Below are 15,886 nucleotides of genomic sequence, written 5' to 3'. Positions count from 1 at the left end.
TAGAGGATACACAACAATGCAGATCTGTTTCTCTCTTATTTTAACTCTCGTTCTAACTCGCCCGTAGCTACTCTGCCCAGCGTTGGCAGCTGTGCACCCACGAGGCTGAGAAAGCAGTGCTCAGGCTGGTGGTTGGCGTGCACCACCTAGCGATGGCTGCAGGCTGACACAGCTCCTCTTTTCCTTCTGGTGCATCCTCAGGGATTATGACTAAGTCTATTTGGAAATCGGAGTACTCTTATAAGCTGCAGTGCGATTGTAGAGCAGATGAAGGGGAAAGGTGAATTCAGTAAAAACTTCCTATGTTAACTTCATTTTTATGACAGTGAAGAAAGGTGAACTATTTCCATCTTTCAGTTCTGAGATACCACTTCTCTGCCATTTGGATTCCTAACTTCATTGGCCCTGATCCTCTGAAATCTTGCAAAGTAGCTCAGTCCATTTCATAGAGACTGAAAAGTTATCTAAGGCTTGCTTTTTAAAGAGAAGAAGTCAGGTTGTTACAGGAGCAGAGCTGAAGACCAGAGGGTAGATCACTCTTTATGTAACAGTGCTGCAGTTACTCAAGCTTGGCAAAGCAGAAGGACTGCTGCCAGTCAACATCTTGGAAGAAGCCAAGTCAAATATTCACTTTCTTTGACCACCTTAAAGCAGAGCTTCTGCTTCTCACATTACATTACATTTCTCTCTCATGTTAGCCATGTCCTCACCCAGCATCAGCTTTCCTTTTCAAACAGCCTTTGAAGTGACAGAGAGCACCTGGAATTTTAACAGTGAGCACTTTGAAATTTGTCTTTTCAGTGAACAGTCTGCTCCTCCCTCCTTTTCCTTCCTTCCCAAGGTGATTCAGTACACACTTACTAGATTAGATAACCTTTCATTCTTTGCCACTCTCTTTTGTGGAACTTCTCCTGGTTGTTCATACTTTCTTGGTAGTTAAGACTATTTGCCATCATGCAACACATTTAACTACTTATGATACTAAGAATAATGCATCCTTTGGCTTCTTCTCCCCACCCATTTTTCCTGGGCTACCCATTAAATAGCTTGCAAACATGGTCAAATACAACTTCCGCAAAGCCTATAGCTTTCCCTAGGCTCTTAGCTATTAGAAACAATATTCATTGGCTTGCCATAGTGCTGTGGTTTAACCTGACAGGTAGCTCAACACCACATAACCATTCTCTCACTCTCCCCCTTCCCAGTGGGATCAGGGAGAGAATTAAAAAACATAGAACTTGTGAGTTGAGATAATACTATTTACTAAGAGGGAGAAAAAGAAAAGGATAATAGTTATGACTAAACATATATAAATGTATATAAGAAATGATGCACAAGTAGTTGCTCACCACCCCTAAACTGATCCCCAGCTAGATCCCCAAGCATTGGAGGAGAACCAGATGAGCTCCCACTCCCTTTGAAACTCCTTCTGCATGATGCTATATGGCATGGAATATCCCTTTGGTCACTTAAGACAGATATCCTAATTCTATTACCTCCCAGCTCCTTGGATCCTTCGCTGCAAATGGCCTTGGCTCTACACAACACTGTTTAGCAGGCAACTATAAACACTGGTGTGTTACCAACATTTTTTTCCTAGAACCAAAACATAGCATCATATCAGACACTGTGAAGAAAACAGTTCAATTCCAGTGCAAACTAATACACATGGATATTGTGTTGCCATAATTGCTGTTTCCTCTCATCCTCTGCCTTTCTATCTTTACCCCCCAGCTCCACACAAATGTTGTCAAGGAAGACACTACTCTGAGACATGTAAGAATGTGAGCATTATCAACACCTCCGAGTCAATGAGGTCCCCTTTACAGTCCTGTGACTTCTTTCCAGGGGAGAATGGCTGTGGGTGAGAAGACAAACACAGTCAGATAGCATAGCTCAGACTCAATAAAGTTATCCCTGGCCAGGAAAGTCTTAAAATTTAGCAACACTGAGTAATCTTGATGCATCCTAGTTCATTTGACAGTAAGAATAAGCTGTTTGGAGAGGAACATAATTTTGTTAACTTTTGGGAAATACACCATTGTGGTCCTAACTCGAGCATCTGCACATTGCTAACCACAAACTACTGATGATCTGTATCTAAACAGTTCTTCAGTTACTGCTCATATTGTTCTTTTCCTTGAGACTTCACTGTTCCATTGTTTCAAACAGCTGCTTCAACACAGCTGTGATTACCCAGTGACTACCCACTATTTTTCTTGTGCAATTACATTATTTTTTTCAATGAAGGGAAGTGGGCAATGTTGGCACGTGTTTGACACCAGACATAGCACTGGGAACAATCTATTTGAGAGCAGTAGAGTTCATGGTCACCATAAGACAAAGTCATCCCTGTGTTTGGAAGTTAACTTCATTTCAGTCCTTTTAAGTACTCTTTACCAGAACATTTCAAAGCAGACTTATTTCCATTAATGGTGCAGGGCAGTATTAAAATCCTGAATGCTTGCTCTTGCCAGGAGTTCTATATAGGGTAATATCTGCTGCTCGGCTCCACCAGAACTGAAAATGCAATGACAACTCATAAGCATTGTATATATGAGCTAAAAGTTTGTATGTGCCAGGCTAGTCTGAGAACTAGCAGATCTACTTATGATGCTCTTGGTTCTACCATCCATTAATCCATGGAAACAAGTGGTGTTAGGCACTGGTGCTGATGACTTATACACTCTTGGGCATAGTGCCTAGAATCGTATTTGTGAAGTTATTCAGGGCAGGTAGCTACTAGTTTTACTGAGTGTAGATACCCCAACAACTCTCCGAAGTAAATCCTCTACTTTTTATGTGCTTAAAGTTACCTGATGCTACCATGCCTGAGAGGTTGGTTTTAAGACAGCAACTTAAATTAGAAAGACTGATAAGGAAAGAATCCAGTTTTTGTTGCTTGTGCTGATCCCACGTCACAAACAGACTCTGCATCTAGAAGCTGATTAACAGTATGGCAAATTTGTGTAGATGTTACAAGTACTTCTGGAAACTCCAATTAGCTTGAACAGTGATGCAACATGCATATGAAATCCTTCAAAGTCACAACACACTTTGGACCAAGTGTTTAACCATACAGTGCTAAAACACATCTCTGGTCAGTAACATGTTTTAAGAGAAAGATTACTTTGGTAGGATAACCACAAGCCAAGTTCACTTCTGGCAGTCAGTGCAACAATCTAAGTTGTTTCATTGAAACTGAAGTAATCTTTTTGTCCTAGGATCTAAGATAATGAAGTATCACAGAGCCAGCACAATTTGATTTTGATCTTTGTACAACCTCACCTTCGAGCTCTGGGAAAAAAATACTCTTCCAATGTTTGTGTTTTACAACTATTTTCTGCTCAGCTCTGTTGCTAAGTGGAAGGAATGGACTTACAGGTCTTCATAGTGGCAATAAAATCTTAATTCAGTTCCAGCTCTCTTTCTCTCTGAGGCCAGGAGATGGAAGCAGTGCTCTATCAGATCTATCAAACCATCTCAGCATCCCTAAAGCAAAATAAACACAAGGTAGAAGAGAAGGTCAGAGATCTTTAAACTTTTCAAAAAGACTTTCCAGCAGTTGCCTTCCTTAGAGAGAAATATCAGCATATAAATAGAACTAAACCTTCATCAAAACAGCCTTCTGTTCTCCAAAAGCACATATTTATCCAGATCCTTTTCAGCATCACCTGCTTCTCTTAAAGACCATACTCTGCCACCTCACAGCTCAGGAGTTCCCTGGTCTGGGCTACCAGCTCTCACCAAGAAACCTGAGTCTCTCTACTACTAACAAACAACAAAGAAGCCTTAAGTAGTGTCCCATACCCTTCTGTCACACTACCCTATGTATTTTCCAGGAACATACATATACAAATACACCCTGCAAGTGGCATTAAGTTACATCCAGCAGGAGTAATCTCAGCACGTTTGGAATAAGCAGTTCCCTAGCTCCAGCAGTGCTGAGCTCTAACTGCCATCAGAGCATAGAGTATTCACTTCGGAGTCATGAGTCCAACAGCAAGGTGCAGGAAAAAGGGATGTACCAACCAGGAGGACAAACAGGGAAACACAGGCTGCCACAGCATAAGAAAGGCAGCAGCTTCTCTAGTGTGATCACGCTGCCAAGCAGAGAAAGATTGGTAGTAGCAACCAGTCCCTGTAGAGACCATCAGGTAGACGTGCAAGAACAAAGCAGCTCCAAAGGCAAGTAAGCCAGGCCTAACAGAGAACAAAGCTGGCTCCAACACCTCTACAGCACATATCCCAGGAAGGGAAGCTCAGACTTGGGCTTCTGTAGAGCTTTGAGCCATGGCCAGAGACTACAAGAGTGAAGACGCCCAAGAGAGTGGGAAGGAGAGCAATTAGGACGTATTAGCCCTTATCAGCCCTACCAGTTGGCTCTCCTCTATCTGATTTGAGTCAAGGATATTACCACTGGTGCCCTACATGATGTAAGAGACAGCAGACAGCTCATTTTTTGAAGTTGCTTGCATTTCCTCTGAGAAAAGAGTTGCCTCAAACATTTTAGTCATGTTTCTGCATTCATTCTTCACTCTTAAATGTGTTTTGTAGTGGCTGAACTAAACTGGCTGCTTCACTTAAGCAATTCTTTGACTCCCACTCTCTTTAAATTTACTAAGGGTAATGAGGTGAGAAAACTGGGGCTTGTAATCATCCTTGTCATTCCACGTGGCACAGCTGTGCTATGGCTGAGAAAATAGCACTAGTGTTGCAGATGCTGGAACTTAGGCCAGAAACTGTGTTGGGATCCCCTTGCTTTTACCACATATGTTGCTCTTTGAGGCTTTCAGAGGGGTTTTCTGAGTGAGAAGCTGAATACTGGAAGAAGACAAGGCAGAATATAAAAATTCTGCCCTTTTGAGAGGGGCTAGATAGCTTTGTTGTTGTGTCTTAGATTAGCTATAGGATTGTAGAGATATATATGTTAAGAAAGAACTGTGTGTGTGCTAATTGTGGAGGGAAAGAAAAAGTGTATTAAATGTATTAACAAACATCTAGACTGGGTTGGGGTGAAGCGAGGTCTTTGTAGCACATTTGATTACCCATCTTGGTAAAAATTCTTTGTGTGAGTGAAAGTCCTCATCTTCATGTTCTGATTGGAATTGATTACATGTAAAATTAAGCATCTTTCTGGTATTAGGGCTCCTTTGGTGGTTATCTCTTTGGTGCTAAAATAGACACTAGCAGCCCTACCAGTGATGACATTAAAATCATCACACTTCATGCTTCACAGATGAAAAGGTTAAACCTTTTGCTAATGAAAGGTGATACTGCAACATAACCACTCTACTTCAAGAGGTTGATCTTTCCAGGAAGCCTCAAAAAGTTTCAGCCTTTTTATCCTTCAGATCAGTGCAGGTGTGATGTACAGCACAGGGTGGTTCTGAGTGTTTGGGTGGACAATGGGTTGGCCATGAGCCAGCAGTGTGCCTTAGTGGACAAGAAGGCCAACATGACCCTGGAGTGCATTAAAAAGAGCATGGCTAGCAGATCAAGGGAACCCCTTCTATTCTTTTCTCATGAGGCCACACCTGGAGTACTGTGTCCAGTTCTGTGCTCCTTCAGTTCAAGACAGGGAACTTCTTGAGGGAGTAGAGTGAGGGGTCACAAAGATGATGAGGGGCCTGGAGCATCTTCCTTTTGAGGGAAGGCTGAGAGACCTGGGACAGTTCAGCCTGGAGGGGAGAAGACTGAGGGGAGATCTTGTCAATGCCTATAAATATCTAAAAGCCAGGTCTCAAGAGAATGGGGCCAGGTTCTTTCCAGTGATGCCCATTAACAGAACAAGGGGCAATGGGCACAAACTGGAACACAGGAATTTCCATACAAACACGAGGATAAACTTCTTTACTGCAAGGGTGAGAGAACACTGGATCAGGCTGCCCAGAGAGGCTGTGAGTCTCCTTCTGTGCAGATACGTAAAACCCTCCTGGATGGTTTCCTGTGCAGCCTACTCCAGTGAACTTGCTTCAGCAGGGGTGTTGGACTGGAAGTTCTGTGGAGGTCCCTACCAACTCCTACAGTTTCGTGACTCTTTATCTTACTTAAATAATATAACATGAAAACAGTGGGATGAGCGATGAGGTTAGGAGGCTTGGGTAGAAGCTGGTCTGCTCCTTACCTGGCCCCAGCCTCAGCACATGTGGTAGCCATCAGCCAAGCTGGCTCTAGCTGAGTAGATCACAGTAGGCAATTACTGAGTATTTGGGCATTAGCTGTGGTATGGGAGCTGCAATTTTGACTCTAGGGCCGTGTTCTGATTTTTGAGCTGTATGGATTGTTTTTCATACATCATGGTATACAAAAATGGTGTCATTGTTTCTTCCTTACCCTCCAGCGAGTTCTTCTTGCAGGTGTCCTCTTCTAAATTCTGCCCTGTTGCTTGCAAACGATGCCCCAAAAGCCAACAGAACCTCATACTTCCCTTTCCTTTGTTCAACTTTCCAGGACCTTCCAATTTTTCAAATTCATCTCAAACATCCCTGGGAGCAGCATACATTGCTTGTGGTCAGCAGCACAGATACCACCTCCTTGGAGACGGCATGGGTCAGTGAGCCTTTCCTGCTTTGGTGCCCTTCCTCAGCATGGCTAACATAGATGAGGAATGCTTCAAAAAATGAGAGGTAAAAAGTGATCGGGGCTGTTTATCTTTTATTATAAATTTAGTATGAATGACCAATGGAAAAGTCACAATGGAGTACCAAGACCGTTTATCAAAATTTTAGCAGCATTTAAACAGTAAGAGATTCCCAAACCTCTTCCAGACACCCCTTGCCCTTTGCCTCCCACCCACCAAACAGTAACCGTCACCCAAATGTGCTTCCCGAAGCTGTGCAGGGATTTAGCTCACCACCTCCTGCATCAAGTCCCCTGAGCTGCCATGAGGAATTGCATCCCAAGCACTAGCCACCAACAGCCAAAGCTCCCAGCCACGAAAGTCGGGCTTGAGTGGGTTTTGTGGCCCAGCAGCCACGCCAGGCAGCCCCACTCTTGTACCAGAAGGCAGGCAGACATGGCTCACTGGACAGAGACAGAGAAGACTGATGGTCTGTGCTGGCACTGGACTGATGGCAGGGCAACGGGGCCAGGACTTGAGGGAAAGGTGGAAAGTAAGCAGTGAGACACTTCACAAAACAAAGTCAGTGGACTTCCAGCTAGCGTGGACAACAGTGTTCTGCCTACTAAGCAACAAGAACAAGTAGAATAAACTTTTTTGTGTGCTTTTTTGTTTTCTTTTGTTTTCGGTTACATTAAGATGGGAAGAGCCTGGCTGTTGGTAGCTTGGTGAAAATAGTGCTAAATTAGAGGTGAGGAAACACAACACACACCCACACGTGTAGACAAAAATGTATTACTGGCAAGCTATTCCCCTGCTTCTTTGGTACTTCCTAAACTTTCTTATCCAAAATATATAAGGGAAATGCACCGTTTAAGAGTTACTGTTTGTAAGTATTTACAAAGCCATAACCATTATGCTATGATACACCAAGATCAATATGATATGAACAGTTATCTTATGAAAAGCACTTTATGCACATTTTGTTCCAGTATCTTATTAGCTTTAAAAAAATTCATGTGTTATGCAGTCCTGTACCTCGCTTCTTATATCAAATGGACAATAACATTTCCTAATCCATACTTCTCTTCAAAAGATTAAAAAATTGCCACCAAAATGATACACTATGTACAATTTTTTTTTCTAAATATTAAATTCTAGGCAATTATTTTCACCCCACTAATAATATAACTTAGGTATTGTTACCTACTATATGCATATATATTTATTTAATACATAAGAAATGGCACCACATCACCATGTCACCAATATGATACATTGTTATGTACAGTAGATAAGAAGTTAGATATGGAAGATGGATTCTCTCCGACCGGTCCTTTCATGGGAACGCTTCTCTCCTTGATGCTAGCTTGGCTACTTCCCCTGTTTGCGGCTCTTCAGACGTAAGGCAGGATACCATACATCAGCAGTGCCATTACCCCAGCACTAAACAAGCCAGCCACTGGGACAGTCACAAACCAGGCCAGGAAGATATTGCGAAAGAGGCGCCAGTCAACAGCTTTCTTGGAGCGGATCCAGCCGACGGCCACCACAGAGCCCACCTTGTAAGCGTGGGAGGAGAGAGAAAGGAGAGATGTGAGGGGTATGTCCCAGTTCCCGCACCATGTCTACACCAATGCCAGTCAGCTGATACCAGGCGATGCTCAAAACCGGCGCAGTGAGATATAGAGCTTCTGGTGATGATGACTGCCCTCAGTCAAGCCCTCCACAGAAAGTCAGCCTTTCTAGACCAGCCACCAAGCAAAGCACCCGGAGCTAAGATCCTCCCTGCAGATGAACACATCAGCTTGATGCTAGGGGGCATGCAAACTACAGGAATATCAAGAAGCTTGGTTTCAGATGGGGAATGGGTAAATTGCCAAAATATCCTCTCAGACACTAACAGGGCATCTGAGGAGATTAGTGTTTTCAGAGATAAAACACGCTGCAGCAAAGGTAAAGCTACTATCTATCATTTATTCCTTCAAATGTGTTTTCAGCTCATGAACTTGGCTGTAAACCCTGCATATTATTATGGCCACTCTGCCACTAACAAAACTATGTAGACTCATACAAGTCTATTCAAAGCAGATAGTAAAAGCAGCAAGGGATGTGGAAAGAATATTCAGTTTTGAAGGAACTGGAACTCCAATACACAACCAGGCTTATGCTCCCCTCCTGCAGACTGAAATGCCATCCCTGCTTCCTCTTCCTCGTTCATTTTCTTAATGGGAGTATTAGTCCCTATCTATAGACTACAAGCAACTGATGTGTGGAGCCAGGGAAATTATAAATGCTGGAGTGTGAGAGGAGAGGATATCTGATCCACATCTTTGTTAATACCTACATAACTTCTAACTGCTGCCTAACCTCTCTTTTTAGAGGTAAGAGTGCTTTGTTGACAACCCTATCACTCGTATCACTGAGTCAAATGCTCCTGTGACAGAACAAGGAAAAACTAAACTTGATGTTCTGGGACTTGAAAGGCCTTGGTTTAAAGAAAGCATGAGATATCCTCATAGAGGAGTGGACCCAGCGCTTTGAAGGTCAGCTTCAAGACTGTGAAATTAGCTGAAGGACCGTGCTTTACAGGAGGTATACATCTGAGGGAATAAAACTAACAGATTGTTTTGTTTTGTCTGTAGGTTAACATGATCCAATAAGGAAATTTGCTAGATAATATTTAATCTGAATACACCAGGACTGGACAATGCGCTAGGCTGTGCTTAGCTGGGGGGACCACGAGGCCTGTCTGTATGTGGCTTTCAGGAATCTCGAGAAAAAGCAGCACCTTGTCCAGCTAAGAGAAACTCCCAGCTTCTGAACATCTCAGTTGCTAATCCAGGGAAACAGTGCTTTTCCAGCTGCTCAGCTGTTAGGCTCTGCTTTACATTCTGCATGCTTTTAGCGCCAGTGTGACATGCTACAACAAGGAGTGTTTATTGAGCAAGCCTGAAATTTATGTATGGTAATCTCTGAGTCCTTCCTGAAATTTAAAAGGTATCAGCAATGATGGCATTGGTAATTTCTTTTAAACATCATTAAAGTTTAGTTGATTAATAATAATTCAGATGGACTAAAGGTTAGGAGAGTAGCTAAAACTTCGGTGTAGGGCAAATACACCTTCTGTGGAATTTCAGATGACATCTACTTCGAGATTGGTTTGAAACCAGTGCAGTTTGCCTTCAGTATGCTCTGCTTAGAGCAGATCAACAGGAAATACAGGAATGTTTTTGTCTCTCCTGTTCCTGTGCAACGATGCATCAAAATAATACCCAAACTACCATAACTCTGTTAATAGCAACACAGAGTGTTTACAACACCCTAAATAGTAACAGCAAAATAGACCTGGCAGTGTGACTTCAACGAAGTTGCTTTTGCACAGAAAAAGCACCTACCTCCTGCACTCTGTTTTTCTCAGTGTGCTACAGCTGAGAAGCACCTGTTTGTAGATCTCACATTTTACAGTAAACAACAGGCACTGTGTGTGAGACCCAGCACTAACTACTTGCCTACCTGGGCAGCAAAAGGGGGAGGCATGCATTCAGAGTTTACTGGCTTTTCCATGTTAAACCTCAAGACAGGCTGAACAGGTGAAATCATGTTTCTGCTGATTGAAAAAAAAAAGACACTTCTGTCTCAATCAGAGAAGCAATTGCTTCTCCGATGTGTCTGCAGCAAATTCCACAGGGAAAGATGGAGGAGCAGGCAATGCTGTCAGAGAGACATTTTCCCATGGAGTGAATGACAGATAATCATTCTCTTATGCCTTCACTGGCCCCCTGACCAATTGATCTCTCAACTCACAGTTTTGTTTTGCTGAAACACTGAGTTGGTGTAGTAGTGTGATGTTCTGGAACAGCCTAATCCTGTTAGGAGGTAGATTCTCCCATTAAGAACAACCTATATAATTATACATAGCAAGCTGCAGGTAGGAGGTGAATACTTAACCACATTAATTGCTTTTATGGAAGCATTTTTTAAAGAGTTAATGTGCCCTGCCCTTCAAAAAGACCAAGCCTTTGACTGTGTTGAGTCAATGAATATATTCTAACACAGCCCTCTCATTAGCTGATGGCTTCCAAGAAATTTTCCTTTTGCATTTAAAGTTGGGCTATTTGTCTGCACTAAAGTGTATTTTCTCTTTTCTGACTGCTGACTAGAAGTGCTGCAGGCACACAGTGCAGATAATCAAAGCTGCATTATTCTCCCTGGCAAATTCTTCATTGGGCATTTGACTTTGAGTCAGCTGAAAGGGAGGTGTTTTGGAGCTACCATTTTCACAAGTGGTTCACGTGTTACCAACTTTTTCCCTGCTCGAATCAGAGGAACCAGTTAGGCCAACAATGGGAAATGCGAACAGCCTTTCAGAACAGTCCAGGCTTGGCTACTGCTCAAAGGACTCTACAGCAGAAAGAATGAAATGATTTTGCAACTGTGGAGCTTTCTGAAGAAGTAGTTTTCACTAGAAAAGGCCAACTGAACTAATTCTGGGTGTTCTGTGAGATTTGTGGACTTTAAGATTCTTTCAATGCCAATGGTGAGTATGCCCAGTATCTTATTGCCTGCCGGCTGCGTTGCAGAGCAGTGAGCCCCAAAAACCTATGCTGGCAGAGCTGGGAGGGCTCCAAGGCCACCCAGATGCAGCAGTAAATCCCTCAGGATCTGGCCCTGCTAGGGCTTAGTGGTAAATCTCAAAGCAGAGTTCCTGGCAGCTCTGGCTTTCGGGATCCTCACCACACCCTACTGGAAGGTGACGCATACAGTCAGCTCTGAGTGCCCAGGAGTCCACGGGGAAGCAAAGGGAAGGCAGAAATTATATTGGACTCATGAAATTCCACTGTGTTCTTCTGCAGTGCAAATGTCCAAATGCTCTGCGATGTCTACATTCCGCTACACAGGTTTCCTCCTATAGCATGTGACGTAATTAAATTCTGCTCTTTACTAATCTTGTCCATACTTCAAGCTGGGCTTTTTTAATGTATGTATATATGTGTACATATGTTTATATATAAAATATCAAATTACAGAGACTGTATTCTGTGTTATAATGCACAAAAGTGAGGATGAATTGGTTTAATAGAAGAAAGAAATTATTAGCGTAAGGATGTAACGCTGTTTTTTTTATACAAGCAGCTCTAAACTACATGTAACCCGGATCACACAAACTACGAGCCTATGTTATTTTAAGAAGTCTATATTAGTTCAGTACGACGAGGCAAGGATCAAAGACATTCCAGACTTTTGTGCAATTACTTGTAACGCTGACTTTGCTCAGCTGAACCTGCTTTATACAGTCTTTGGTGTTTTGTCTGCACGGTGCATCGCGTAGTGAAGGCAATCTGCAGCAATCGGTATATCTCGTATTTTGTTATGGTTTGTCCTAGTGATGTGATTTACTGATGGGGTCACTGCAAACTCCAATACCTTGCAATGGGTGGAGCTTATTGGAATACCCACATTTGAGGCTACAAGTACCGTTAGCGCACACATTACTTCAATGCAAAATCCACTGTGAAGAAATAAAAAAAAGACAGATGGAAAACCTGTAGTACAAGAGTTATATGCAGGAAATCCCATGCCATGCACTTATCAAGAAAGTGAAGTATAAATGGTGAATGGTGCGCAGCCTCTGAACAAGGGAGAAACGCTACACGACCAGGTTCGAATGGCACCTTTGGAGGAAACCAGGCTTTTCACTGCCAGATGCCCCTACAATTGTTTGCTTTAAATTGAGGTCACGTGTTGGTAAGCAATGTTTTTCTTTAACCACAGCTAAAGTAGTTCACGCTCTGGTGGCTGCCATGCCCAATTGCAACAGCTTTACCATGACAACATCAATGCAATATGTGGAATCTTGATTATTTTTTTTTAAAGGGCTGTTTTCCCTTTGCCACACTTCCTTTGCCATTATCCACTATCGCCAAAAACGTGCCATTATCCACTGGTCTGAGCAGCATAGTTTAAGATGAATAGTCCAGACTGCCCTGACTGCAGTCGCTCGGCGAAGGCATACCTTGCAGTGTGTAGTACTGACAGGAAGTCCAACATTGGAAGCTACCACAACTGTGAACGCCGAAGCCAACTCAATAGTGAATCCACTGCAGGAAGCATAAGAAAACACTTCACAATCACTCTTTGCATCAGCTCGGACTGATACCACGTGCGGTGTGCCAAAGTCTTACCTGTGTCTTCTTCAACCGTTTATCTCCAACTGATTTTTGTCATACAAATAAAGAGAACAAGGAACTGCTGAATAATGGAAACAGTATGGGCTAGTCACCTGCAGTAACTGGTGGCATGGCTCATTGCGTCAGGAGCTTTTGCTATGTTATGCTGCAGTGAATCATGCCTAATTAGTGATTTGGTTAAGCACCAGTAGAGGTCTAATACGTACCAAGGACAAAAATTACTGTAATGAATACATAGGTTTTAAATAGTCTGAAGCGCACCAGGAAAGCCACTGTAACCTCACAATTTCCACATACACCTTGTGCCATGTTAGTCAGGTCATCAGCAGAAGACTCTGTTCACATAGACCTTCACACCTCAAACTCACTCTGTATTAGTTTACAAGCATACACATATTTTTTTATTTTCTCTTTCTTTCTCTTTTTTTTTCACCCTTCCTTTCTTTCTCTTCTTTCTCATTTTTTTAGAAAGACACAGAAATCAAAGCCAGGTTATCATTAAAGCACAGCAAAACCAGCAAACAAAGTACTGCTACAGCAGTTTCTCAGACTGGCTCGCACACAAACATCAACCAGCATAATGACAACTGAGCACCTACCTTGAGGGTGTGATTGGAGTGAGGTCTTTACCCATGGTCTGGATAACTCTTCTGCCCCAGACCCAGAGACCCACACAGATCCCAACCCCTCCATAAAACAGCAGCCAGACAGGAGTTGATGCTTCTTGCATGACAGCACCTTGTTCATAGATTAGCCAGAGCGCAACAAGGGGACCAATTGCGTTACTGGAAAAAACAAAAGAACATCACCAAAGTTATAAAAAATGTAGGTAATTGCCTTAAAAAGGAATTTTTTGTGCTTGATTTTCCTTCATCGTGTGTGCAGAACTGCTGACCCTACAGGCAACACTCTTCTTCACTTGTGAGGACTGCAGCAGTGGACTCTTATCATGTTGCTTTTTCAGATGTCACTTCACCACTGACAACTATACCAAGCACTGCAAACAATTCACCTTTAATAAATCATTTCCAGAAATGTCAGAGTTGGTAATATCTTACATGCCTGTTCTGAGAAAAAAACCGCATTCTCAGCGTCACACTGAAGTTAACTAAAAGTTCACCACTTCAAGAGCTCTGCATCTGTAAAATTCAAGAATTAAATAATCTTTTGTCAAAGAGGGAAATTAATGAATAATTCTAGAGAATTTTAGAGAAGATGTAGATATTATCTAGTCTGATAACCTGCAACTTTTAGAGATATGATAAGAATGCAGCTGGGAAGGTGACTAAGTCCTCTCCAAATGGACTGCATAACTGATTAGGCTGGATCAGAGAGAACTGCTTGGTGACATCGAGCTGGCATATGCTCATTTCGCTATCCTGCTGCTGCTGCCTAGAAATCCATGGAAATTCACTGACACTGAAGTCCCCACTCCAAAGGCATGCCACTGGATATTGGTGCCTTACTCATGCTCCAGTTCGTGGAGGAAGACTTCTGACTACACTTATTCTGAAAAAACACATTATGTTTCTGAGAATGAGAGCAGAAGAACTCGGAAGCTGGCATCCAGTTATTGTAGATATTTAAAGACCAAAAAGCAGATAAAAACTTTGACAGTACATTACACTAAAACCAAGATTGCCCTGCGGAGTAGCATTTAGCACAAATTGTAAAAGCATGGAGAGCAAGGCAGTATTGTAATTAAGTCTAAATAACAAAAAGAAGAGCAGTGCAAACCTGCCCAATGTCATTCAAAAAGTTTGAATAGGAACAGGAAGCTCCCCTCTTTGTAAATTGGTAACAGAGAGCCGGTTGTGGTGAATGACACATGCAGCACCAACAGCTATGCTCGACCTACCTCAATTTAGCTGCTGGTCTTGCTCCAAAGCACACATTGGAACAGGGGACGTTTTTAACGTCAATTGTTGAGCAAAGCAAGCCACTGCACCCTACAGTCAATCATTTAGTTGAATCTCATCTTTACTGGAGAAGAGGTTGCACACTAACAGCCAAGTCCTCAGTACTGCCAGCACAGCATGTCTGAGCAACACAACACCTCCTTCTTCCCTTCTCATGGTCTGGCAAGGCAAGGCAAACGAAAGTGCTTGAAAACACTCTCTGGTACAAAAAGGAATGAATAAATCTTAAAGATTTTGAGAAAAGTGCTGGAAATAAATTAGTGAGCTAACATGAATAATAAAATCCAGTGGGTTTGAAGACACTAGAATGAAGAACTAAATACTCTTTAAATAAAGAGTGAATTCCACTAACAAATATATCTTCACATTCTGCTCCATCTCAGTACCTGAATATACATTTGATCTGTTGAATTTTGTGAATGCATAAGTACAGTCATGCTTTAGTGCCTGAATGCAAGAATTGCTTTGTCTGGAAGGTAGAAAAGGTACATGAACAAAGCATTTCTATTATATTTAAGTTGACTTGCAACTTCTTGGCCACCGTTTGCAGGTGCAGATTAAATTGCATATTTTAATGCCTTACTGTGCATGAAACATAATGCATTGTGCCTTCAACTAATGGTTGCTAAAGGCAGCTGAGGATGAGAGTAATTAAAACACTGATCAGATAAGTAAAGGGAAAACTGATTTTCCCTTGTTATAATGGTGAATGACATAGGGACAACCTTTCTGTTGAAAATAACAAGTACCTTTGGAGCAAGCCCAGGCACTGATTCCTGACTGTTCTGAAGAGATTATGCATGGATATTTGTCAGTCCTAATGTAAATGGGAAGAGAGAAAAGGCTTCAAAAACAACAGCAGAAAATGATGGTCTTTTGTACCAAAATCCAGTTTTAATTATTTGCAAATGCTACAACTCTGTGAAGCAACTAATCCTAATCCTCAAAGAAAAGCTTATTTTCTTATTGTGGCAAGAGAGGGCAAGGCAAAACTCCACTGACTTGTACCTAGCTATGGAGGATCAAAGTGGATAATGTTGCCAAACAGATCGGAGGAGATCATATCAAACACAGATGGCAGCACTTCTGATACCATCCCTGGATGGAAAGAAAGCAGAGGAGCACTGGACCAATGTATATTGAGAAGTCAAAAAGGTAATTAACTGCATTGTCATACATGGGTATCTACACCTCTGGGTAATTGTTTACACCAG

General features: G+C 42.3%; 1 protein-coding gene and 1 long non-coding RNA gene across 9 annotated transcripts in view; one reads left to right on the top strand and one right to left on the bottom strand.

Annotated features, from left to right (window-relative positions):
- Nucleotides 1-15,886, top strand: part of LOC107051772 — a 45,730-nt gene that overhangs the window by 21,236 nt on the left and 8,608 nt on the right. Inside the window, exon 2 of one of the 2 annotated variants that reach the window (XR_006939256.1) lies at nucleotides 6,454-6,629. This is a non-coding gene — a long non-coding RNA (uncharacterized LOC107051772). Of the gene's footprint in view, nucleotides 1-6,453; nucleotides 7,342-15,886 lie in introns of those variants that run through there. The other variant, XR_001463648.4, reaches the window with a different exon arrangement.
- The window catches only part of SLC20A2 (solute carrier family 20 member 2), a 57,549-nt gene continuing 48,303 nt past the window's right edge, over nucleotides 6,641-15,886 (bottom strand). For 6 of the 7 annotated variants that reach the window (XM_046940073.1, XM_046940074.1, XM_046940072.1 and 3 more), the window contains 3 exons: nucleotides 13,353-13,538; nucleotides 12,579-12,663; nucleotides 6,641-8,124 (listed from right to left, as the gene is read on the bottom strand). In XM_046940073.1, the coding sequence (XP_046796029.1) occupies nucleotides 7,960-8,124; nucleotides 12,579-12,663; nucleotides 13,353-13,538 (436 nt within the window). In that variant the 3' untranslated portion in view covers nucleotides 6,641-7,959. Of the gene's footprint in view, nucleotides 8,125-11,994; nucleotides 12,075-12,578; nucleotides 12,664-13,352; nucleotides 13,539-15,886 lie in introns of those variants that run through there. The other variant, XM_046940075.1, reaches the window with a different exon arrangement.

Source organism: Gallus gallus, chromosome 4 (assembly GCF_016699485.2).
Source record: "Gallus gallus isolate bGalGal1 chromosome 4, bGalGal1.mat.broiler.GRCg7b, whole genome shotgun sequence".
In the NCBI taxonomy this organism is placed as follows: Eukaryota; Metazoa; Chordata; class Aves; order Galliformes; family Phasianidae; genus Gallus; species Gallus gallus.
The sequence above is the reverse complement of the archived record's forward strand: the minus strand, read 5'-3'. Positions and strand labels throughout refer to the sequence as shown.